We start from the raw sequence: 23,995 nt of genomic DNA, 5'->3' as shown, positions 1-23,995 counted from the left end.
CGGGGAGGGAAGGGGCCACCCGCCGCCGCAGGCTGAGAGCGGCCGGCCCTCCCGCGGCGGCGGGGTCCCGGTGCGGGAGGCAGCGGCCGCGGAGCAGAGGGGAGGGAGGCGGCCCGGAGGGGGGCTCCCGGCCGGGGGCGGGGGTGGGACCCGGCGGGGAGGCGGCGCGGCGCGGCGCGGGGGACGCTCCCCGCTCTCCTCCCCGCCAGGGCCGGCGGCGGGGCCGCCCCCATTGGCCGCGGCGCGGCGGCGAGCTCCGCCCGCCGGAGCGGCGCGGCGCGGGGAGGGAGAGGAGGGAGGAGGAGGAGGAGGGAGGGCGCCGGGCTGCGCTGCGCTGCTAGTCTGGAGCGGAGCCTGGCAGCGGCAGGAGCGGCGGCGCGGGGGTGAGGAGCAGCCGGAGCCTGCTGGACGGAGGCAGCCCCGTCCCCCTCCCCTCCCCCTCGCCTCTTTCTTTGTGCGCAGGGCAGGGGCGGCCCCGATCCATGGTCATGGGCGACAAGAAGAGCCCGACCAGGTGAGCGGGGGGCGCGGGGGCGGGCAGGGAGAGGCACCTAAGATGGAGGGAGCGCGGCGGGGGCCGCCCCTGCCCCGGCGGCGGGCCGTGCTCGGCGCTGGCGCGGCGGGAGGGGATGGCGGTGGGTAGGCCCCTGCCTGGTAGTTGCGTGCGTGTGCTCCGCCGCGGGGGAGGAGAGGGGGGGGCGCGGCGGCGAGGGGTTCCTAAGATGGAGGGAGCGCGCGGGGAGGGGGGCGGCGTGTCCGCGCCACCCCGGCAGGTACGCGGGGGGCCGGGGGTGGGGGGAGGCTGCGGGCGGGGATGGGGGGGAGGCTCCTAAGATGGAGGGAGCGTGCAAGGGCAGCGGTAGGAGCGGTGCCGGTGTCTCTCTGCTCTGCCGCCGGTGCCAGGGCTGGTGTGGTGTGAGAGCAGCCATGGCGGCTCCGCTCGCTCGCACTCCCGCTCCGCGCACTCGCTGCTCCCAGACAAAGGGAGGTTTAACAAGGTGGAGGAGGAGGGAACGCGCCTCCCAGCCTTCAAACTCTCCCACCCACCCTCCCACCCTCCCTCCGAGGGAGGGGGGCGGCCCTCGCCGCGGTGCGGGGGGCGCCGGGGGAGGCGGCCGGCCCGGCCCGGCTGGGTTCGGCCCGGCCCGGCCGGGCCCTCCCGCGGCGCGGGGCCGGGGCGAGGGCGGAGCGCCGAGCCCGCACCGCACCTCTCCGGGTGCTGGCCGCGGTAGGTGTTTGTCGACTGTTGTTGGGCTCGGGGTGAGAGCGGCGGTGAGAGCAGGCGCGGGGTTTCGGGGCTCTGTAACATGGTTTCTCATGTGTGTGTTTTCTTTCTCTCCTCCTCTTCTCCCTCCTCCTCCCGCCGCCTCTCTCCTCCTCCCCAAACACACACGTACACACTCACGCTTCCCCTCTCCCTCCCCCTCCTCAAGGCCGAAAAGGCAAGCCAAACCTGCAGCCGACGAAGGCTTTTGGGATTGTAGCGTGTGCACCTTCAGGAACAGCGCCGAAGCCTTCAAATGCAGCATCTGCGATGTCAGGAAAGGCACCTCCACAAGGTACGTCCGCACCTTTCGCCGCGCCTTTCGTTCCGTGCTGGGCTGCGCCGACTTGTTGATTTTTTGGGGTCTTTTCCTTCCCCTGTTGCCTGGATATGGGCTGGTTTTGTCCTCCCCTTTCCCCCTACTGCAGTCCCTTCTGTCCCTGTTCAAAACCCTCTGGATTTTAAAAATTCTCTTTCAAGCGTTTAATTGGAGCTCGAAGACGCGTTTTGTGGATGTGGCAGCGACCTGGATCTTTTTGTTGTTCTGTGCTTTTTTTGTTGCTGATGAACGGAGGACCTCCTGGAGATCTGCAGCCAGCCAGAAACGTTCTGACTGGTTTGGGGCAGACGGTTTTCTGTGGTTTGAGTGGGGATTTACCTGTGTTTTCTACAGGAGCGAGAAAGGAAACTGCTGAAACTACAGATGCCCCCAGAACAACAACTCCCCTTCCTGAGATGTTGATCTCTCTGTCATCCAAAAGGAATCAGCTTTGTGCTCGGTGTGGGAATGGTGCGGATTTCTGAAAGCTTTAGCTGTCAGGTCTCTCTGATTGCTTTGGGCTGAGTAACTGTGGAAGTCTTTACATGATGATGAAGCTGACATCCAGTAGTTAATTTAAACCCCCCCCCCAAGGGAAAAAAAACCCAAAAACTTGCACTCCCCCAGTTAATGGGTTCAGAAAGTTTGTCCTGGAAATACCAGTAGGTACTAAAACAGGCGTGTTGATGCCCTGTTTTTGCTTTCTTTTTCTGCTTTGTTCTACCATGTTGACTTCTGATCTTGTTCATATCGTACTTTCCAAATTTGAGTTCTTGCTGCTGTGCCGAGGAAGTAGTCTGTAACATTTCAGTTGTGAAAGGCATCGTTTTTCTCCTTTGAGTTTATTGAGATGTTCTCATCAGCAGGCTGTTTGCATGACTTGGCTGTCTTGACTTGATTGACAAAGGAGGTGAAAGCGTGTTCGGTTGGTTATTGTTCGCGCTGTGCTGTAAACAGCGTGAGGTGCCTACATTTTTAATGGGGAGCGTGCTTTTGGGCCGTTGAAACTCTGAGTTACAGCGACTGAGTTGCTATAGTGCTCCCCTGTTTATGTTGCATGTCAATTACAAGTATCTCGATATGTTTCACAAAATACAGAGGTGTTGAACTTTAAAATGACTTAAAATAGTGTAGTTGTAGCATCGGGTATGGTCGAGCTTTTGGGATAGCAGTGTTCTGTATGCACCCAGAGCGAATTCTTCACTCATTCAGTCTCGTGTTGTCAGGCAGCTGAACCTTCACAGCATGCTGGATTTCTGTGGGTTTGTGTTCCCTTGGCTTCCCCGTTGGCTCAGGTGAAACACATTGATCCTGCAGTCGCCTGGTCTTTAACTGCGCTGCTACAGCGCGTGGCCTTGCAGTCACTGCGAGCTCTCGCAGCGTCACGTCGAGCACGTGTAGGGGTGTTTGTAGGAGGAGAGCCTTAATGAGATGTAGGAGCCCATATGGGTTATATCTTGTATCAAACGTGATCATTTGCATTTGGCCACCATGCTGATGTTCATTTTGAGAGCAGCAGCTTTCTATTGAATGCCTCTCCCCCCCGGCTTCTTCTTTTAATGATAATTTTCAAACTGTTTGTTGAGGTGGTAGGATATTTTCTCTTTTAAAGGGCCATTAAGAGGGAGAGCAGTTGAGGGTTTCAGGTTAAGAGCTGTAGCCTTGCAGATGTGATCCTCGGGTCTAGAACATTGTACTTGTGCTTAGCTTGTAATGGACCCTTATGAATGGCTTCTAATTTTAATTCATTTAATTCATCAGCTTTCTATTCATTTTTGCTGCTTTTTAAATCACTGTTGTGCATGGAATTTCAGAAAGTATTTGAAGTATTCAATGGGCCATCATGTCTTCTTGCATATTTATATAATTTATGAATAAATATAACTGAAAGCAGGAGCAATTGAGCGATGGGAGTGAGCTTTGTATGTTGAGGAGACCTGGGAGGTCCGAGTTCTTTGTTGTGGTATTGCTCTGACTGTTACAGTATGTGACGTCGGAGACGAGGCTGGGGAAATTCTTCTGAATTTTTAAATGATGTAAAGATGCTTTTAACGAATGATGATTGATAACTTATTACTTGAAATGTAAGGTGCCTGATGAGCTTGGCTTTGAAGTTGCAGCTTGGCAAGTTGATGTCACTTTCCCGCGTTTCAAACTGCCTTCCTTCCTTAAGGCTCACCTCAGTGATGCCTATCGGAAATCTATCAAACTCCCTTCTTAAAGAACTCAAAGTAGTGAGAGGCAGACATCACAGATGTTGTGAGAAAACTGGTTTTCATCAAATTATTGTCTGCAATTAAAATATGCCCAGCTTTGTTATTAAGATCTGGGATGACCTACTTCCCCCCCTCCCTTCCCCCCACCGTGAAGCCAGTTATTGGCTGTAGACTCTACTTTGGCTGATACATATTCTCTGATTTGAGAACTAGTTAGGACGTGTGTATATTTTTTTCAAACTCAATTTAATCTGTTGATGTGTGGGAGAGGTGGCTGGCAGCAATTACAAGTTTTACTCTCTCAGATCCAACTGTCCCCTTTCCCTAGGATCTCTGTTAAGCACGCTTCAAACACGGTTTAGAGTTGACCTATCAAGTCACTATCACCCTAGGTGCTAAACAGTTAAATTCCACCTGAATACATTTTTCAAGGGACTGTTTATAAATATTTCAGTTGCACTTTTAAATAAAAATGAGGTCAAATCCATCTCAAGAGAATTGAGAGTTGTCGTGCAAAGATTATATTAAACCTCTAGTACTTGAATACTGGGTTTGTTATAGTATGTCACTAATGCCCTTTCCTCAACTTTATTCTTGCTGTTTTATGGTTAAACTTAATTACACTTGATTTAAGTGAGTATGTTGGGCTTTTCTACAGTTTTCCTTTTGTGAGAATCATGGCAAAGGTACAAGCTATATTCAGCAAAATGTTCAGTTGGGTGAGACAATGATTTAACTGGCCAGCTTGGGAGTGAGCAATGGTAATGTGTTTGTTGGGGTGTTGGATACTTGGTTTTTCTTTCCCGGAGGGTTTTGTGTTGGTGTAGTGGTGCAGGGAGCCGGTGCTGGCTGCTGCTTCTATGTGTGTTTTGTGGCTCTTCTGATGGTTTGCTCTGGTATAGCCTCACCAGCTCCTGCACACAGACTTGAATTTAAACTTCTGCTGCGAAGTTTCCTCCACGGACACATATTCCCTTCCAATATCCATTACTACTTGAAACATGGGAGGAAAGTTTACTTTGGATTTCCTAGGAATGTGAGGGCAGAATTTGGCCTCGTAACTCCCGTTACGGGGAGCTGTGTGTTCCTATCTGAGGGCAGGCAATGGTTCCGTGTTGCCATTTGTTTCTTTTAATGGTCTTCTTGCTCCTCTTCCCCTTTGGTTCTCTGATGATTTCCGTATGTTGTGTTCCTGTGCAGCACTTCTCCTATCTTCCTCTGTCCTCTCAGGCACAGCAGCACAGTGTTTCTCTGTGAGATTGCTTTCAGACATCACTGTGAAGGAGAATATCCTCCTCCCCCTCTGTCCCCCCATTTCATAGAGGTAGTTACTAATTTCTGACTTGTTCCCTTTGGATATGCTGGCAAGTGATCAAACTTCACTGATGTTCATTTTTCTCTCACTTTAGGGTAAGTGCTTTCCTTGTCCAAACTTCACATCCTCTGTCATGACTGTGCCTTGGTTACAGAAAGCCAGTGAAGATGTGAGAGCAACTGGATGTGACAAGCAAATTAAGAAAACAAAGGGACTTTTTTAGTACAAAATGAACAACTAGTAGTGTGTATGTCCTCTGCAAGGCATGCACTTAATGAGCATTTCTGTTGTATTTGTTGCTAGTACCTGTATGCCTGAATTTTGCATCAGGTGATTTGAACACCCATTTCATTGCGGAGTGCTCAAGGAGTGTATGTCAAGTCATGCTTCACTCTTCTGCCATCCTTATTTTTATGGAGAGGCTGAGCTGAAGTTATTAATCATAATTTTTAAATTGATTTCCTCTTGTGTGGGACAGGTGTCTCAGACACTGGCATTTGTTCCCCTTCACTTCTCCAGAAAACTCCTTTGTGTGTTTGCAGGATCTAAGTTAGTGCCTTGAAGGATATAAACTACTGTCCATGTCACCATTGAAAAGTATCCTCTTGTTCTGCATCCAAGCTGAGCTGACCAGAATAGACACCAGATAGACCTGCTATTCCTGGAATGAGGAATCAAGCTCATGATCCCGACCCCCATACAACTAACATATGCCCTGCTTATTTGCCATGTGTTTGCAGGACTGTGCTGCTATAAAAATGCTTGCTTTGGCGGGTGTAGCTGTGGTGTAGGTTGGAAGCAAAGTGGTTTAACTCGCTTTTTTCAAGTTTAAATACCTTTCACCTGCATTAAGGTGGGTTTTATTTAGCATCATAGCTGGCTTTTAAGTGAGTTATCTTGTATAAAAATGGAGTAGTAGTGACTTGTGTAGAAGAAGCAGATGTGGAAGAGATGTTGATGCCTTTACTTTGGAATATTTGTTTTACTGATTGGCTCTTTAGCTCTGTGGTTAAATCATCCCTATTTTTCCCATTGATCGCTGAAGTTAAATGGCAGTTGGATCAGGTGGAGTGAAGCATGGTCTGTGCCAGCCTGGACTTGTGCCAGATGCTGAGGATGCGTCCCCTTGGGGTCTGCTTTGCTGGTAATGGATGGCAACAGCACAGTTCTGCCTCGGTAACCCCGAGTGCTGGAATGCATGACACCTATGCTCTGCATGCAAGGAGTTCTTCAGACCTCTCTTGCCTCATACCTTGTTTACCAGCACTGTCTAAAAGTAATTAGCTGTTGCTTTCTGAATTTGTAGATGAGGAGTACCTTTGCTAGGTTTGGCAAACCCACCAGGGCACTGGAGCTTAAGGGCAGGAGGAGCCTTTTGCAGACTCTGCATTTTACAAGCAGACAGTGCTGATGCTTCATAGCAAGCCCTGAATTGTGAGGCTGTGGTTTGACCATACAGTAAGTTTTACTTTGACTTGTATTGCTGGGCTCAGGTGCTGCAGCCATGTGGCTTGAGACATTGGTCTGTCATAAACTGACTTCTGCTACAGATTCATGCTACACTTAAGTTTTTTAAAGTAGCTTAGAGTTACAGTCTGTGAGACTTCACCTGAGCAGATGAAGCAGTTGAGCATGGCTCTTCTCTGTCACCCTGGTGCAAGCATAACACTGCCATAAGATCTGCATCTTGTCTGAAAGAAATGAGATTTGTGTCCTATTTTGCTCTTTGCTGGTGTTTGGCTCTGGCATTAATGATCTCATTACCGTCACCACAGGATTTCTCTTGGGTCTCCACCTCTGGGAAATCATTCTCAGCAGGGAGGATCCTCACTATTGACATGCAGCACCAAGGCAATACTGTTTTACTGTGGTTGTCAAGTTTGGGTACCTGGAATGCTGAAGGTGACAGATGCAGTAGGGATTGTGGTGGCTTCTGTGACTCAGCTTTGCTTCTACTGCTTCTCGTTCCTGAAGGTCTTATTAAGGATTAATAGCTATATCTGTTGTGATGCTTTTATATTAGAGGGGAAAAAAGATCTCTGTTAAAATAAATAGTAAAATCTTTAGTGTGAGTAATGTGTGTTACAATTTTTATGTAGATTACCCCTTTGTGTTAAATAGTTGTGTGTGGTAGGGTTTACTGACCATCTCTGATTTCTTTTGGAGACTGTATAAAGATCTAATAGGTAAACTGCAACACTGAGCCTGTTAATCCATCACTGATAATGTGCAGCATGGCTATCATTCATTTCTCCCTTCCTCTGTAGACTGCTTTTTTGGGAGACAGCAGTCTAAATCAAACTGTGTGTGTGTGTGTAGGAGGGAAGGACATGCAACTTTCTTTTATTGCCGTAAACAGATGTTGCATCCACTGGGATACTGACCCCTCGCTCTCAGCAGGTCCTTGTGGGGAACTGGTAGGCAGAGGAATGTGGAGCAACTTTCTCTGCGTGCCTTTCTTAATTGCCCCGATTGTTTCATGTTCCCATCAGCTGGCTGTGGAGGCACTGCTGCCTTTGCACAGTTGCCATGTGTGTTTGCACCCTGATGTGGGTCTGTCTAGTAAGTGCAACCTTACGTAAAGTGGAAGTAAGAAAGTGTGCAGTGTGCCTGGGGTAACAGGGGAGGTGGGCAGTGGTGGATGTGAATGTGGTTCTGTGTGGCTACCCTTTGTTCCTTCTGGGTCGTGGGCGATTGTCCTGTGCTGTGTGTGTTCCCCAGCAGCTCACAGTGCTTGTGGGGCTCTGTTTTGGCTGAACTGTTAGATGCCTAAAAAAAAAAATACCTGGGACCCAATACCATGAGGAATGAAAGGAGTTGAGAAATGTGCTGTGGGTTAGGTGGATTGTTTTGGCTGGCTACGTCCAGCTTCTGTGCTGTAGCTTGGACACCCCTGTCCTAGCTCCAGGCTGGTTTGCTGCTGAACGTGAATGAGATGTCACTTGCACTTGGGCTGCTGCGAGACCTACTTCGTCTTAGCAATGTGAATTAAATAGCTTTGCTGTTGGTAGGCTCACTGTTCCTTGCTGCTCTTTTTCTTCCTGCTCTATCAGATTTGAACAAGCAGGCAGGTCCTTCCAGGGTCCCTTGGTGAGAAACACAGAAGTTCATGGCATGTGTGAGGGGTGTTGGTGGTGTACAGGGATGTGGCAGCAGCCCTAGAGATGGGGCTTGCAGAGTGTGCCTGTGTTAGGTGAAGGATGTGTGCTGCCTCTTCTTTGTTGTGTGCATCTCTCCTTGTCTCTGTAACTCTTCTCGTGAGGAAACCCACTGACCTATTTTGCAGGATTTTGGGTGGTTCTGTAGGTTAGTGGGTTCCAGTCCTGCTATGTAGGTCACTGGCAAGGTGTGCTGGAGTTTCCTAATGCATAGCTCTGACCTGAAATGAAATTCATACAAACTCTCTCTGTGACTGTGTCTTGCATATGTCACGTCTCTCTTTGCACTAGTCTCCTCCTTCACAAAGTAAAAGGAGAAGTTTGGGCATTTCCAGAGGGAAGGACTCTTACAGGAGAGGCTGTGAGCATTTATTAAGTGTGCATGTTTCAGACAGGTAAGGGCAAATTATCATTATTGCCACTTCATGTTTAGTAAGGCCATGGCAAAGAAAGCAGAGTAACTGAGTAACTCATACATGCTACCCTAAGCAGGTGTCCAGAGTTGCATGGTATGGCAGAAATAACGTGGAAATGCCTCCATTCCGTTTATGTAAGTTCCTTTTACAGCTGACACATGCTAAATACATTGATTGTCTCTTTGTGCAGACAGATTTTCTTTACATCAACCAAAGCTCCTTTCACACTTTTTTTGGTACATCTGGAGGTACAACCAAATCCTTAACATCACTTTTCCCATAAGCCAGCTATTAATTAGGAGCATGTTCTTTGTAGCTGAGTGCTAATTGGTACATCAACAAATTCACTGCCTGTTAAACATGGGAAGGACTGTAATTCTGACTGGCTCAAATATAAACGAGAGGGGAAAAGCGTCGCTTCTTGCTGGCCTGGTGGGTTTTGTTTGACTGTTCATTAACTCAGTATCTTCAGAGTTGGGTGAATCTCAACTCCTTCCTAGAAAAAAAACAAAACTAACTGGTTAAAACTGGATTTTTTTTTTAAGTGTTTTGTTATTGGAGTGCTGCCTGTCTTTCTGAAAGTTAAAAGCATACCCACAGCCAATGTTCTGTCAAGTAATGCTGGAAATGCACGAGAAAAAGGGGTTGTAGGGATCTGAAGTATGGATCGTGAAACGAGGATAACTGATTTTGAACTGTCTATGGTCTTATTTGAGACTCTGGCCTGGGATTGTGGAGTAACCTCCTATGCTGCAATGATCAAAGTGCTAAAAACTTGTAATTCTGTTCTTTACTGCAGAAGCAGAAGTCTTGTAATAGTCAAATTGATTTTAACCTTCTGACTCATAAACATTTTGAAGCATACATTTTATGGCAATTTGCTTTGAGCTGAAGTGTTCCATATTTAAGTAAGCCCAGTGTATGCTTTATGCCAGTTACTGTATGGAGATGCAAAAGTCCAGAAGCTATATTTACAGCTGAAAGAATATGGACATGGTGACATGGGCAGAAGGATTGAGTGCACCATCAGCAAGTTTGCTCTTGGCAGCAGGATGTGCGGTGCAGTTGACACGCTGGAGAGAAAGGATGCCATCCATAGGGACCTTGAGAGGTGAACCCAGGTGAATCTCACAAGGTTCAACAAGGCAAAGTCCAATGTCCATTGCACATGGGTCAGGGCAATCCCAAGCACAAATATGAGTTGGGTGAGAGGAGTCCTGAGAAGAAGAGCTTGGGGTTGTTGGTTGATGAGGTCAACATGACCCTGTAATATGTGCTTGTAGCCCAGAAAGCCAACGTAAGGAAGACATAGACTTACTGGAGAGAGTCCAGAGAAGGACCATGAAGATGATGAGGGGCTGGAGCATCTATCCTGTTGGGGCTGTTCAGCCTGGAGAACAGGTGGCTTCAGGGAGATCTTAGAGCCTGTCAGTACCTAAAGGGACTTTCTACAAGGGCATGGAGTGACAGGACAAAGGGTAATAATGACTTCAAACTGAAAAGGGAGAGATTGAGATCAGATATAAGGACGAAGTTCCTCACTGTGAAGAGGAGTGGTGAGACAGTGGAACACGTTGCCCGGAGAGATTGTGGCTACCCTGTGCCTAGAAGTGTTCAAGGCCGGGTTGGATGAGGCTCTGAGCAACCTCCTGTAGTGAAAGGTGTTTCTGCCTGTGGCAGGGGGTTGTATTGGATGATCTTGAAGGTTTTTTCCAACCTAGACTGTTCTGTGATTCTGTGCTCAGGAGTTCTAGAAACTTCAGTTTGAGGATCTTATCAGATTGGTTGTCTTTAAATAAAACGAAAAGCAAAACACATCAAGTTTTGGATTCTGTTCAGGGCTAAACAAGGAGTAAATGTTTAGACATGTTTCCTCAAGCAGTTTGTTCTTTGGGATTTCAGAGTTATGATGGATTGTTTGTAACATGGAGATGTGCTAAGTGAGACAAAATATCTTGCCTGAGATAAAGCTGCCTTTGGATTTGTGTTGTTGAGTAGACATGAGACTGATCATAATCTGGAATACTTTTCATGAACTAAATTACTTTTGTGCATGTGGAACTACATCTGGATAATTCATGTGTGAGCCAGGGAGGTGGCCAAAGGATGTAGCTGTACTAGCATTTGTCAGCTTCAGAGATCTTAGGAAGTTGATCAGAATGCTGCCAGATGGGTGCTGAGTGAGGGTTACTCCTGCACCCTGCTCCCAATGTGCAGCGTTTAAAACATGTTGTAAGAGTAATTCTTGATTGAACAATACTCTTCCCTTCACAATTTTTTATTATCTATGTAATAAATACATGGCATTATTTGAATTTTCGTTCACTTCTATTTGCAGGTGTCAGTGGGAGAGTGAGCCTGTGTAAAAGAGGCTGAAACTCACCCTTTAGCAATTCAGGCAGCTAAATAGCCTCGAGTTGCCATTTTTTGGTCTATGTGATTGTATACATTGTGTTTAAAATTGATGAAGAAATTTCTGTCTGTGATAGATGTTTCATTCCTTTGTTTAAAAACAATTAAAATCATCTAGATTAGCAGAAGGACATAAATCTGACTTATCCTGGTTGGATAAAACGTGTGTATATGTTCAGGTGGTTGGAAATGCGTGTTTCAGCTGAAGCATTTGGCTCCAATTATGTGTCTTGGAGCTCTTATTCTGAAAGTGCTTTCACTGTTTTTTTTTTCAGAAGCAGTACTGAGCACTTTCCCTTCCCTAGAAGAGATTTCAATAAGAGAGGCAATACATTGATGGACCATGGTCCCGTGATGGAGTCAATCAGCCAGTGCAGTCATTTGTCTCCTGGGGATGCAGGCTAGAGCACATCATTAGCAGCAGAAGGGGAGGCTTTCCTCTGTAATGCTAATAGGGTGAGGAAGCTCTGATTGGTGTCTGTTTGCTACTGTTGCTCAGTTATTACAGGTGCCTTTCAGAACAAGGAAACCATTTCATTTGCTACCTGTCACAGTCATGGGTGTGGATCAAATTAACAGAAATATCTCCAGTTCAGCATAGTATTAACAATTTATAAACCTGTGTCACAGGAAACTGCTTGTCATGAAAACAATGAGGGAATTCTGTGTGTTTTATTGGTTTTACACACAAGTAGCTTGTGTAGGTAAGGCTGGCAGCTGCCCCATGCCAGTGTAGGATTCAAAGGACTATGTGTCTGGATTGGAGGAGTGTTGAAAGTGAAGGCAGTGGGTTGCAGAAGTTGCTCTAACAGCATCTGACAGCACTGGCTTTCTGTCAAAGGAAAGGCAAAGCGAGTGGTAGCGATGGTGGTGGCTTGTCCGAGGGATGGTTGGATGATGAGCTGTTGTGTGGTGGCAGCAATTAATTAGCTTAAAGGTAGCTTGGAGTTTGTGTGCTCCAGATGGTGGGCATCATCCAGCTTTGCCCAAGGAGGATGAGTTACCCTGCAAGTGGCTGTTCTCAGTGGCTGTTTTGCTCTTTTCCAGACTCTTGCCTCTCTGAGGAGGTAATGTCCAGCAGTCCTGCCAGGAATGAGTGTGAGCTTTCCTGAGCTTGAGTAGAAGCACCCCTATTGTGGGATACAGAGCTGCAGGTTTTGCATCAACAGTATCTCAGGGTCAAGAAGTGATTAGTTCCCATGCAACACACAATAAAACTTTAAATATTGGTAGAAAAGCATTATCCTGGGTGGCTGGTGGGTGTTTCTGGGTACCCACCAGTGCTGCGAGTAGGGCACTGGCAGCTGGGACACTGCTTGTGTGGGGACTTCCCCCTCATCTTTTAAGTTGACATGACTCTGGACAGTAAGATAACTCATGTGCATAGCTTTACCTATCTGAAAGCAAATGTAGTAAGAAGTCCCTACCATGTATGATTTAGAGGAGGTAAAGTTAATTTTTGGAAAGCACTTCAAAGTTCTGAAGTGCCTTCTCAAAAACTGCACCTGAAGTCAGGCTTAAAAACAGTGCTTATTTTCCTTTCTCTGAGCTGTGTAGATAATTGTTTAAAATTAGGAGCAAGGGCAGCAAGAAAGCAAATGATGATGATCCAGGGGCTGGAACAGCCTGTTGGGTAGACACTTGGTTTCACTGTTGTGTACAGTGAAAAGCATGGGAAGACTGGCACAGCAGCTGTGTGCTGGATGGGTACAGAACTCATGTTAGAGTCACAAGTTTTACATGTGGGTAAGGGACATGCTCAATCATGGATGTGGGAATATGGTACTCCAGCAGCAATTAAGAGTCATCAACTAGAAGAACTTACTACCGGACGTGACTCAAGTTAGTTGTGAGTTGCTTAACTTCTGAGGTCAAGAATATCTCATGCATCTGAAACAAGCGTTGTTAGTGTCCGTGGGACTGTGGGGCTATCCACAGGGACGGTCTGTACTCTCAGAGCTCAAACTGTGAAATTGTGAGCTTTGTTAAATGTTTTGCTGTCAGTGACTCTGCAGCACCTCTGCAAGCTGGGACCATGTGTTTGCATTCAGAAATTCAGACCTGTGAAAGGTTTAAGGCTCCCAGGTTGCGTTGGCTGGGAATGTACAAGTGTGTGCTGGGAATTTATGCTGCTATGCTGAGAGTCTCTGTTCAACCAGCAGCCAAAGAAACAATAGTGAAACTTCATCATAAACAAAAGCTTCCCTGTCTATATGAAGAGGATGACATTTTTTTCCCATTAACCAATAGAAAAATCAACAATGAACAGGGCAGTGGGACACTGTGCCTGTATGTCACCTACCTAACCTACAGATTGTCAGAAGGTGATCACACCTTCCTGTTCAATGTATGTGTTTATATAGATGCAAAGTGTGAAGATGGTGCGTGTGTGCTTAGAAGAGGCATTACTTCTGCCAACAGCCAGGGGTGTCAAGCAAGTCATGGAAAACAGTCCTTGATAAGGTACCTGTTAGAATTCTGTGCCAGGGCTCAGGGTTTTTCCTAATGTCAAGGGAGAGTGACAGATAACAGCTAGCAGTAGTTTGGTTTTGGGTTTTTTTCCCCTCCTGCCTTTTTTTTTAGTGTAAGCCAGACTGACTTTCCCACTGGCACTCTGAATTCAAAGTGATGAAATTATACAGCTATGTACTACACAGAGGTGTTTTTAAAAGCTTGTTAGAAGCATGAGTGACATTTTCTTTTTACATGAAGGTGTGTAACATAAGGAACAGGTTCACTTAGTCACGGCTGTGGGAACATGGATGCCGCACTAAGAAATCAGTTTAATAGCAGTTGGTCACTTTATGTCTGAGTGTGCTAGCATTTGCAATTCTGTCTTGATTCACTAGGTAGCTGGTGCTTGTGGAGAATGTGGCCTTTTGCTCTTTGCATTGATTTTTCTGAATCGTGTCCAGAGGCTGCAGAAATCAAGCGCAGCGCTTTGTCGTCAGCTGCAGGGGCCGGGTCAGGCCTCGGAGACCGATGCATCAACAAGAAAGGGAATAAGTTGACATGAAACTTAACTATGTTATCTTTTGTGATCTTGCTTTGTTCCAAGACTTTTTTTTTTTTCTTCAGGGAGATGTTTTTAATAGATAAAAAAGAATTGAGAAATCAATGGTATTGTATAAAGCCCTAAACGAGACCCTGGGGAAGAACTTGGTCTGTTCTGTTTAAGCAGGAGGAGTCGGACTACTTGTTGATCTCAGTTGTCCCAAAGCAAGTTTGAACAGGGACTGAGACTGATAAAACTTTGGATGTGTTTTGTTTTTTAAGTAAGTGACATAGACAGAAACCAAACATTTTATTTTTAAACGAAAAGAAACAAAATATCCAGGAAGCTCAACATATTTACCCAATTTTGCAGGTTCTGAATGAGGCTCGTCAGTCTAAAGCCAGTCCTTCTACTGCCAATTGCACAAAATTCTTGGTTTTGATGTGTACAAATACACTGGTTCTCATATACCTATATGCTCACTCGGATCAAAAAGATTATATTGCTTGTCCACGGAGCTGTATTTGTGCCTTGGAGCTGTATTTGGCAGCTTGGATGGGCTGACTATCAGTGGTTTGCTGCTTTTCCTCCTGGCTCTAGTTCAGAGTACCATTAGCAGCTTTTAAAGTAAGGTTCCTCCTGGAAGAACTTTTGGTTTGAAGCAGAAAGTTTTCTTGCCACTTGTGAACTACCAGGACTATTGTGTTTTTTGGAAATGCTATTCATGGCTTCACAAAACTGTTACTAGTACATCTTGAATCTTACAGAGCCTGAAGAATATCCTGGGGGTAGGGAGACATAAATAGTGGTTTAATCGGGCTGCTCTGCTGTGTAGCTTATTTTGTGTTGAGTGTAGGTAAAGGACTGATTTTATTTAGTGTTTAGCTGTAGCAAAGCTGAGCGTTTATCTTAGTAACATTTCATGTGGTGTTAAGCAAGACATGCAAATGTGTTGTGACTTGAGCTTTTAGTTTGTGAGTAAAAATGCTGCAAAATATTTGGTAATTACGCTAACTGAAGTCTTAGAAGGAAGAATCTTACAAGGAAAGCAACATCCAATTGGAAGGAAAAACCTTTGTGATTAATACTTACAAATAGTTCATATCTATTTTTAGGTTTATGAAAAAACATGTGTTTGGTGGTTAACAGAGATGGCAAAAATCTGAGTAGAACCTCAACATTGTTTTAGTTAAGAATACATTGATAGGCCTCCTAAAATTAACTTTTGACATCCAGCTCTTAGGCATAAAATGAATGTCAAACTTAGCTGTTTGTACTCCAGCAAAACATGCTCTTTTGCTCAAAACATGCAGCAAAAGCAATCCCATGAAAATCAATTAGAATAATAGAGTACAGCCATTGCAAAATATCACTACAATAGTTAAGTAATTATCCCATTGCATGATTTAGCAAGAGGGATAAATAATGCATCTAGAATTATGTTGGAGCTTGCAAGGAAGATGCATACACTGGCAGAGTGGATGGGAAGGGTGAAGTCAGAGCACATGTCTGAAGAGGGGGTCTGCTGGGTCCTGTAGCTCATGATTGAAACCCTTTTGTGCCTGTGATAACAGAGATGTAAAAGAAACCCAGTTTTTTTATTTTCTTACCATTTTGAGCTGGCCTTTGGGTTAGAAATCTCCGAGCTGCCCAGCAGGCCCTGGATGGGTGGGTGTTGGGCTCTGGGGCTGGAGCACAGCCAGCCTCTGAGGGGTCATCTTTCAGAGCAGTGGAGCAGGCACCCGGATTGGGTCCAGCTGTGCCACTGGAAGGGTGAAAAACCCTTGAGATGGCATTACATAAGGATGTTGATCCCAGTGGCTCACTGCCTTGCCTGGCACATGGCTCTCAGCTTCTCTGTGTTTCACACATACTGTGTGTGTTACTGCTCTGTAGGTCTGGGCTGCTCGTTGGGCTCAGCGCACTGTTTAGCGCATTAATGCAAGGCTTGGAGTCCCATCTGCAGTGTGTCTCAGCCCCAGCCGAGCTGTGAGTCTGGTCAGCAGGAATACTGGCAGTTTTTTTCAGCAGAAAGATGAGGGGTTTGATTTCCTAGCCTTTCAGCTGGAACTGAATACTCCGAATCTGTCAGTTGCTGTCAAGAGGATTGTACTTTGGATTAGTGAGCTACTGGAAGCGGTTTGAATCATTGCACTTAAAAGCATGCTGAACACTGGTGTAATTAATAGTTATGTAATGTCATCGAGAAGCTTAGGAAACTCGAATCTAACTTGGAAAGAAATACAGCCTCATACAGTCCCTGCATCCCCTAAAGATTGCTGTGCATTTAAGGATGATGCATTTCTTCCCAGTGCTGTTGCAGTCAAGGTAGGTTGCTGTTGTGTTGGTTCCTTCATGACACATATGGAAGCACCTTTCTGCACTTTTCCACAGCCCCCCCTTTCTCTCTGATATCTTTAGCATCAAGACAGGGTTAAACAAAGAACCCTGCTCAGTTTTAGGCTTGTTTGAGCTATTCTTTCTGTGATTGAAGAAATCTTCAATTACTGTGTAATTACAGATGCTGCATGGACTCTTCAGCTTCTGAGACTAACAGGCATGTCTGTTGTAGCATTTGAGTAGAAATTTCAGGGAAATTATGCAATACCTTTCTGTTATACCGTATTTGTAAAGCTCTGTCAGCCCTTTACCACATGTGCATTTTAGGGAAGCTGAAATGGTTATTGAGGTTCCCAAAGTAGTTTCTGTATTGCTACAAGCTTGAACCTGCCTGGAAAGGCTGTGTGCATTTCAGCAAGGCAGCAGATGAGAACCTGTGCCTGAGACCCTCCCATCTCTTAGGTGTTGAGCTGGTAGTGTGGTGCTTTCAAGTTGTTAGTATTAGGTTCTCTGAACACCTTAAGCATGCAGAGATGATGATCAAAATTCTGATGTGTCGCTATAGTTCTGTCTGAGTTTGATAAAAGATTAATGAAATGATTAATGAATGCTTCAATTGTCTTAAACCCTTACACCCTACTCCAATATTTAAAGATATTTTTAATTGAAAAAGAGAATGATGGTGCTACATAACTTGGTATTTCTGTTTCTAAAGTACTTTATCAAATACATTGATTGATTAATTAGAAAGTAATTCTCATGACTAAAAAGAGCAACTTTATATTAAAACATGATACTGCTGCTAAGCAAATGTAAGACTGCTTACCCTCTGGTTTTGTATCTGCCTGTTTCCTCAAGTGTCAGTTTCCTCAATATTCACTGTCATTGACCTTGGATAATTAAGAAAAAGGTCTGCTGTTCTGAGGAGATAAGTGCAGCTTATGTTTGGAACGTCGCAGATTAGCTCAGTTTTGAAAGTGTAGTTTTTTGCTTGTAGTTCCTGGCAGGATGGATGCTGCCTTTGCAAAACTTGATGTCCCTCTTTTGTGCTACTTGATACATGGTTGAAGCTATTGGTGGAAATCTCCCAGGACTCCCAAGATATGAAACTTGTGATAAACCTCTTTGATTTTTCAATGGAAATGAATTCAGGCTAATACGTGTTTCTTTTACTTACTGAATCACTTTTTCACTTTCAGCCTATTTCCAGTGTAAACACAAATCTACAGTTGTACACTGGGTAGGAATGTGAGATGCAGTGCTGATGTGGTAGCTGGAGCAGGGCTTGGTGCATGTGGAGTTTCCCCTTCCAGAATAGGGTCGGTGTCAGTGTTGACTGTTGAGAACTGGAGTGCAAGGGACTGCGTGGACATTGTGGACTGTGTGGAGGTTAGAGAAACACCACTGGAGAGGAAAAGCCAAATTATAAAAGCTACAAAATAATGGAGAACCTTTCTATTTGGCAAAGTTTGAAGGCAGGACACTGGTGGGCATTGGAGACCCAAAATCTCTTGCTGCCATTTGACTTAGGTTTTCTTTTCTATGTTTGCCTTCCATGAGTGACTTGAATGATTTGTTCAAGCACATTCTTGTTTATAGTGTGAGAGCTGTGTTATTGGGGTTTTTTAAAAATGTCTTCATGAGGATCTTTCAGTTGTGTGATATTTTGCTGAGATTTTGTCTTAGGGTGGGTTTTCCATGGGAGAAGCTCTACTGCTATATTCATGCTGGCAAAGTACACTGGGCTGAAGATGGCTAATCAAGTAAAAGTGGCATTTGGGGTTTTTTTTACATTTTAAAAGGAATTATCAGTAACTATTTATTTATAAATAATAAAACTATCTTGGGACAAAAAAGCTATTTAAATCAAAGCACAGCTTTATAAGGGTGGCTGTATCTATGCTAGCATTTTTTTTTTTATCTGGTATAAGCTGCTTTATTTCTTGAGAGAGGTACTGTGGTGGTAAATTGTGTGTTTTGCCAGGTTGTCCTTTGTTAATGCACAGCAGGGCATTGTTCATGATGGGATCTTTGGGTGCCGAAGTACTGTCAATAATTATGAGGAAGATTTGGGATGGTATGTCATTTTTACAGACTTTTTGCTTTTGAAGCCAAATTTGCGGCCTTGAAAATCTTCAGGGCTTTGTAATCTTCTCCCCTACAAGGGTATTATTTATTTGGGAAATTGCATAATACTTGTTATGCAAGCAGTCTCTTTTCAGGCACTGTGTGAAGTGTATCACAGAAAAAATGTAACGTAGTGTTGGGTTTTTTAAATTCACGCGGTAAGTGGCACAAAATAAACCCTGCAACCGAGGTACTCTGATGAAGAAAGCTTTTAATGAGGGTTGTGTTCTGCTTACAACAGAGGTAAGGCAGAACTAAATGCAGCTCCAACAAATGTTCACACCTGTTCCCACGAAGAAATTCAATTCCCACCATGCATCCACTTCTGAGAAGTGGTGATTGAGTGGACAGACTGTGTTGTGGGTAAAGTCAACATAGGTCTACTGAACTGAAATATATTTTTCCTGGAATATTTCTAATAAACAACATCTTGGGTGAAGTCTACTTGTACCTTACTTTACAACATCTCATTTAAGGATTTACTGCTTATGTGAGGTTTTAGGTTCTGTTTCACATGTCTGTGCATGTCCTGAAATAACTCATTTTGCAGACATCTCTCCTTTGCAGACTGGTGAACGGTCTTGCTTTTGAGTTTCCCTGAGAATCTGATTTTTAAAAGGGAATTGATACAATGGGGTATTGCTCGGATTTTAGGAGGACATCGGAGCCTTTGTCCTATTTGCACCTTGTATGTGGACAGGCAGGACTGGTGAGGCTCAGCCTCCACTGTGTTAAAATACAACGCAGCTGCAACTCAGTGTCTGAGCCCTTATGGGCTTTACATTCAGGTTTTAGCTGTGTGCCGTGAATATATCTGTTGAGTTGAGAAAGGGTTGTTTCGTGTAGTGTGTCTGAGTACAAGAATTATTCACTTGAACAAGAGAGACTTAAAATGAAGCTGTTAATTGTCACAGCAAGTGCCTTTTTTCTGTGCATTGCTGCCAACTGAGCATGTTTTAAACTTGCATCCAAGCTCTGAGAAGATCCATACCTCTTATCTGCACCTCCTGGGTAAGGAGAGGAGACATTCAATTATTCTCTACAATTAGTGCACTTCAGAGGGTAGGCAGGTGTTATTCAGTCTTTTCCACCGTCTCTTACTTTTCCAGGAGTGTTTGCTTACCAGTCTTCTGCCATTGCCTCCGTCCTGAGGCATCAGGGATGATCCTTACCCACCGCATCCTGTGTAAGGGGTGGGTTGCTCCTAACATTCGTGAGAAGGGGGGAGGTTTAGACAAGTATGAAAATCAGTCCAGCTGATGTAAAATTATTATATCCAGGTTGAAAGAATTTGAGGTGCTGTGATTGCAATAACATATAAAGTGCTTGAATAACTTGTCCAGTTTCCCACGATTGCTCTTAAAGCAGGCTTGCAAATCTGAGGGTCACATTTTTTTGCCTCCATCAGTCTGGTTTAGGCTAAGCTTCTGTCTTCCTGTAGAAGTTACTGAGTTCAAAACCACCATGACCCATATTGCTGCTGCTTTCTGTAAAACACCTTACAGAGGTATTGCAGCATCTGAAGGTTTTACTCATTACTGAGCACTCCTAACCCAGGCAAGTTGTTTGTGTCTCAGTGGATGGTGTGGAGGGTATGTGCCTATAGAATTGAAACAATTTAACTGCATGGAGAACTTTGCTTCACCTGTCTGTAAAATTCTGAGTAAAACCTTAAGAGTCCATGTTAATTGAGTGCTTTTTCTCCCATGAATGGATGAGATGTGAATAAATGACCCAAAGTTCTCGCTGATACACGTGAAAAAAGGAAAGAGGATTTTGTTGCTGGAACCTGTGCTATAAAGACAGTGGATGAGCGTGTCTGGGGAGCTGCTGTGATGGTTTTGTTTCCGAAGCAATGAAGAAATAATTTGTGCAAGGCCTGGGTCCTGTTTTTGCAGTGGGCATACTTTGCCTGCTGCTCATTAACAGGCCAGCATTGTTAGACTTAATGATTCAAGTTCTTTTTATACATTTATCAGGTATATTATATGTCACTACCTGTCAGTCATTGAAATAGTAGCATTTAAGGGACAGCTTCTGTTTAAATTTAAAAAAGCACTTTTCTGAGGAACATCTTCTGTTGGTGACTTCTTTCATCAAGTACTTTGGGAGTTTTGTTTTAGTGAAACTCTTTGTTTTCACTGCTACTGTGTAGAGCTTTGCTCCAGAGGAGCAGGGTGACTGTGGGTGCAGGCTGGTGATGGAAAAGCACTCTTCAGGCTGAAGCTGCATCCACACAGCGAACACACCTGTGACTGTAGAGTGATTCCTGACAATGCTGTGGGCAGAGCAGCACGGGATCCATATGCCCTCCTGCCAGGACGAGTCCCATTTCAGTCTATGCTGCATCACTGACCATTGAGTCCTCACAGTTTGTTTTGTCCTGTGTGACAATTGCTGCTTTATTTTGCTACATAAACCACAGCTGTGAAGGTGGCCTGCAGCCTGTGAGAATGCCTGGTGTGCTGAGTCAGCCAGCACGGCCTCTTGCCTCTGCTGTGGGCACTGTGAGGCTTTGAAGTCCTGTCCCAGTGTCAGATGTGTTAGCTCCCAGCACAGCCACGTTACAATAGCATGAGTACTATGGTGTTATATATCCATTGCAGTCACATTCCTTTTTTTGCTGGCCAGGTGTACCTAAGATTGGGAGAACTGTAGGCTTGGATTTACACACTTTCCCAAAGGAAGCTGAGCAAGACTTGTGCCCAGTTAGAGCACTGGCTTTCTGTGGAAATCACTGTAGAAGACTCCTACTGTTGATGTCAAAATGACCATACTTGTTTGCAAAGGACATTCAGTGTCCAGTGTCCAAATATTTGCTTTTAGAAGTTTCACTTTGTTACTGTTCTGTTTGCCTCCCATCCTGCAGTAGCTCAGTGCTTTGCATGCCTAGGGCAAGAGTTGTTCATTTGAGGATTGTGGAAATGGTATCCCTGAAGTTAAAATTCAGTGTAGAATGAACACCACTGAAGCATATTTGTCTTTTATCAGAGCAATCTGATGCTTCCCAAGCATTTGCTGACCACACCAGCATCTCTGGGAAAGGTATTCAGCCTCTAGGGAGGGAGCAGAGACTCTTTTTTTCAACAGTTCTGTAAGTAGCATTTAAGCTACAAGTGTGGACTGTGTAATTCGTTGACTTTTCCCTCTTCACCTTCACTGCATTTTTTTAGCTTACTTTGACACTTGGGGGGAAGAAAAGGAACTTTTTCCAAGCAAGCTCTGAGGTGATTTGCTACCTTTTCCTTTAGAAAAGACTTGAAGCTTCTTCCAAGTTCAGAAGGGCAGAGCTACCTGTGTTTCGAAGAGCAGCATGGAGTGGCTGTCGGGGTCGAGGACTGCTTGTTGGTTTTGGATGAAGCTACTTGCACTGTGCTGCCCTGGCTGCCACCGGGAGAGGAAAGAAGCTAAATAAACAGGGAAACTGTGAAATAAACAGAAACAAAACCAAACCTAGCCCCTGCCTCCGGGCGTGGGCTAGAGTCAGTGAAGCAGCTGTTTCAAAATTAGACTTTCTTTTGTTAAAAGGAGACACATAAAAGCATTTCAGCTTTTTGTACCATAGTGGTCATCTCTGTGCATTTTTCTGAGATATGATTGCTTCAGTTTCTTTGGAGGAAATGCGTTTGGAAAGTGAGCTGCTGTATTATTGCAGTGTTAAGGTGGTTGCTTCAACCTCTCCTGCTTCGCTTACCCCCAAGTTTCCTAGCAAAAGTGACCATTTTCAGGTAGTGAACTTAAGCCTGCACGTTTTTCTAAGTTGCCACACAATCTTTAAACATGTTAAATAGACTTCGGGGGTTCCAGGACAGGCTGTCAATACTTGTGCTGTGGTTTCAGCGCTGATGAGCTCCCTTGCTGCCATTCACCGCGAGTGCTGGAGCTGCCACTGCGCTGGTGTTGACTCAGGTGTCTTTGTGGCTGCGTTGAGAGCTGGTGAGGGGGAAGAGGTGGGTTTGAAAAGCCAGTGGCAGGAGCAGGCAGGGCTATCTCACGTGGGCAGTGCACACAGACAGGGAAGTTCTGTGTTGGTTTGAATCCTACCACTTGCCGCTGTTGCATTTAACCCCAGAGGTTGTGAAAAGATGATGATGAACAAATATTTTCTGGTTTTTCCTGTAGGTGATTTCTGTGTGTGTAATTGCTCACAAAGTTATGCCAGCCCTGGAAGCTTTTGCTCTTTTCAACTCTCGGTTTTGGTACATGTAACTCCTTTAGCAGTGCTTGCTTGAGCCTGTCCACACTGTTTGCTACAATACATTTGAATAAAAACAAGGTTCTGGTTTTCGCTTGCTTTAACTTGGAAATTCTGCTGATAGGCAATTAGCTGCACAAATCCAGAAAGAAATTGGAGGAGGAAGCAATGTCATGTAGTAGAATCTCACCGAGTCATTTTTGCAAGCCTCCAGAGGCAAGAGACTATCTCTAATCTAGTAGATGTGTATCACCAGTGTGGTGTAGTCCCGAGGCTCAGAAAAACTTCACTTCTTGTATTCTGCTTCAGTCATCCTCAAGCCAACAACTTGCTGTTAGTCAGAGTTTCCCCGTATTTAAATGGAAATAAACTTAACCAAGGGGTGTCTTGACAAATACACCTGAGACTGAAGTGCCTGACTTGGGATGCTGTGAGGTGGATGACAGGTTTAAACCAGAGCCAAGCCCAACGTGGTTGGTCCACTTGGTAGTGCTTTTCAAGGCTTTCTGTTAGTTTTTGTATTTTGTAAAATAACTAGTATCTATTTATTAGCAGAAAAAAAGGTTTATAATTGTTGTCTAAAAGTCCCTGTACTTAGTTAAAAAGTAACTTTCTCTGCTCAGGGAATTGACAAAAAATCTGTAATCTGACATCAGAAAGTAGAAAACTTGATGTGTGTGGACAGCCTGTGCTGTTTGAGGAGGTTGCAGAGGACATGCCATGTGCTGGGCTTGAGCTTTCTGTTGTATTTTGTATAGAGGAAGTGAAACTTCAGCAGTATTTTGTGTACTCTTTGCGTTTGTTTCCAAGTAAGATCTCTGCTGGCTTCTGTATTTCATTCATCTACAGAACAGTTTCACTTTCATTACCCTCTTTAGTTTGACACGATGTTAAATTTGCATTTATTTGCTATTTGTACCTTGTGTGGTATTTCCTTTTGTGTATTCATCCTGTAAGAATTTACAGTGGGATTTACAGGGCTGATGTGTTGCCTCGCGCTTGAAAATATCTCAGCACATCTTTCACATAGAAAAATGCCCAAGCCTTATTTCTTTCTGCCCTGCCTAAATGCCAGGCACAGATACACATCTTAAACTGTTGAGTGACAACTGACTAGATCACAACTCGTTGACTGTGTGTCACTGAATTTTCACTGTCATTTGTTAACAGAACGTGGCTTATGTGGAAAAAAAAAACCCCACAAGTTACTCAAATCCAAACCTTGATCTTCTGATTTT

At 44.8% G+C, this 23,995-nt stretch overlaps 1 protein-coding gene across 1 annotated transcript in view; it reads left to right on the top strand.

Annotated features, from left to right (window-relative positions):
- Window positions 1–290: 290 nt before the first annotated feature.
- RYBP (RING1 and YY1 binding protein) overlaps window positions 291–23,995 on the top strand; it is a 45,393-nt gene continuing 21,688 nt past the window's right edge. The window contains exons 1-2 of the mRNA XM_062008567.1: window positions 291–514; window positions 1,434–1,559. Coding sequence (XP_061864551.1) covers window positions 483–514; window positions 1,434–1,559 — 158 coding nt within the window. The 5' untranslated portion in view covers window positions 291–482. The remainder of the gene's footprint in view (window positions 515–1,433; window positions 1,560–23,995) is intronic.

The sequence above is a fragment of the Colius striatus genome, chromosome 15 (assembly GCF_028858725.1).
Source record: "Colius striatus isolate bColStr4 chromosome 15, bColStr4.1.hap1, whole genome shotgun sequence".
In the NCBI taxonomy this organism is placed as follows: domain Eukaryota; kingdom Metazoa; phylum Chordata; class Aves; order Coliiformes; family Coliidae; genus Colius; species Colius striatus.
This window is presented reverse-complemented; position numbering and strand designations above follow the sequence as displayed.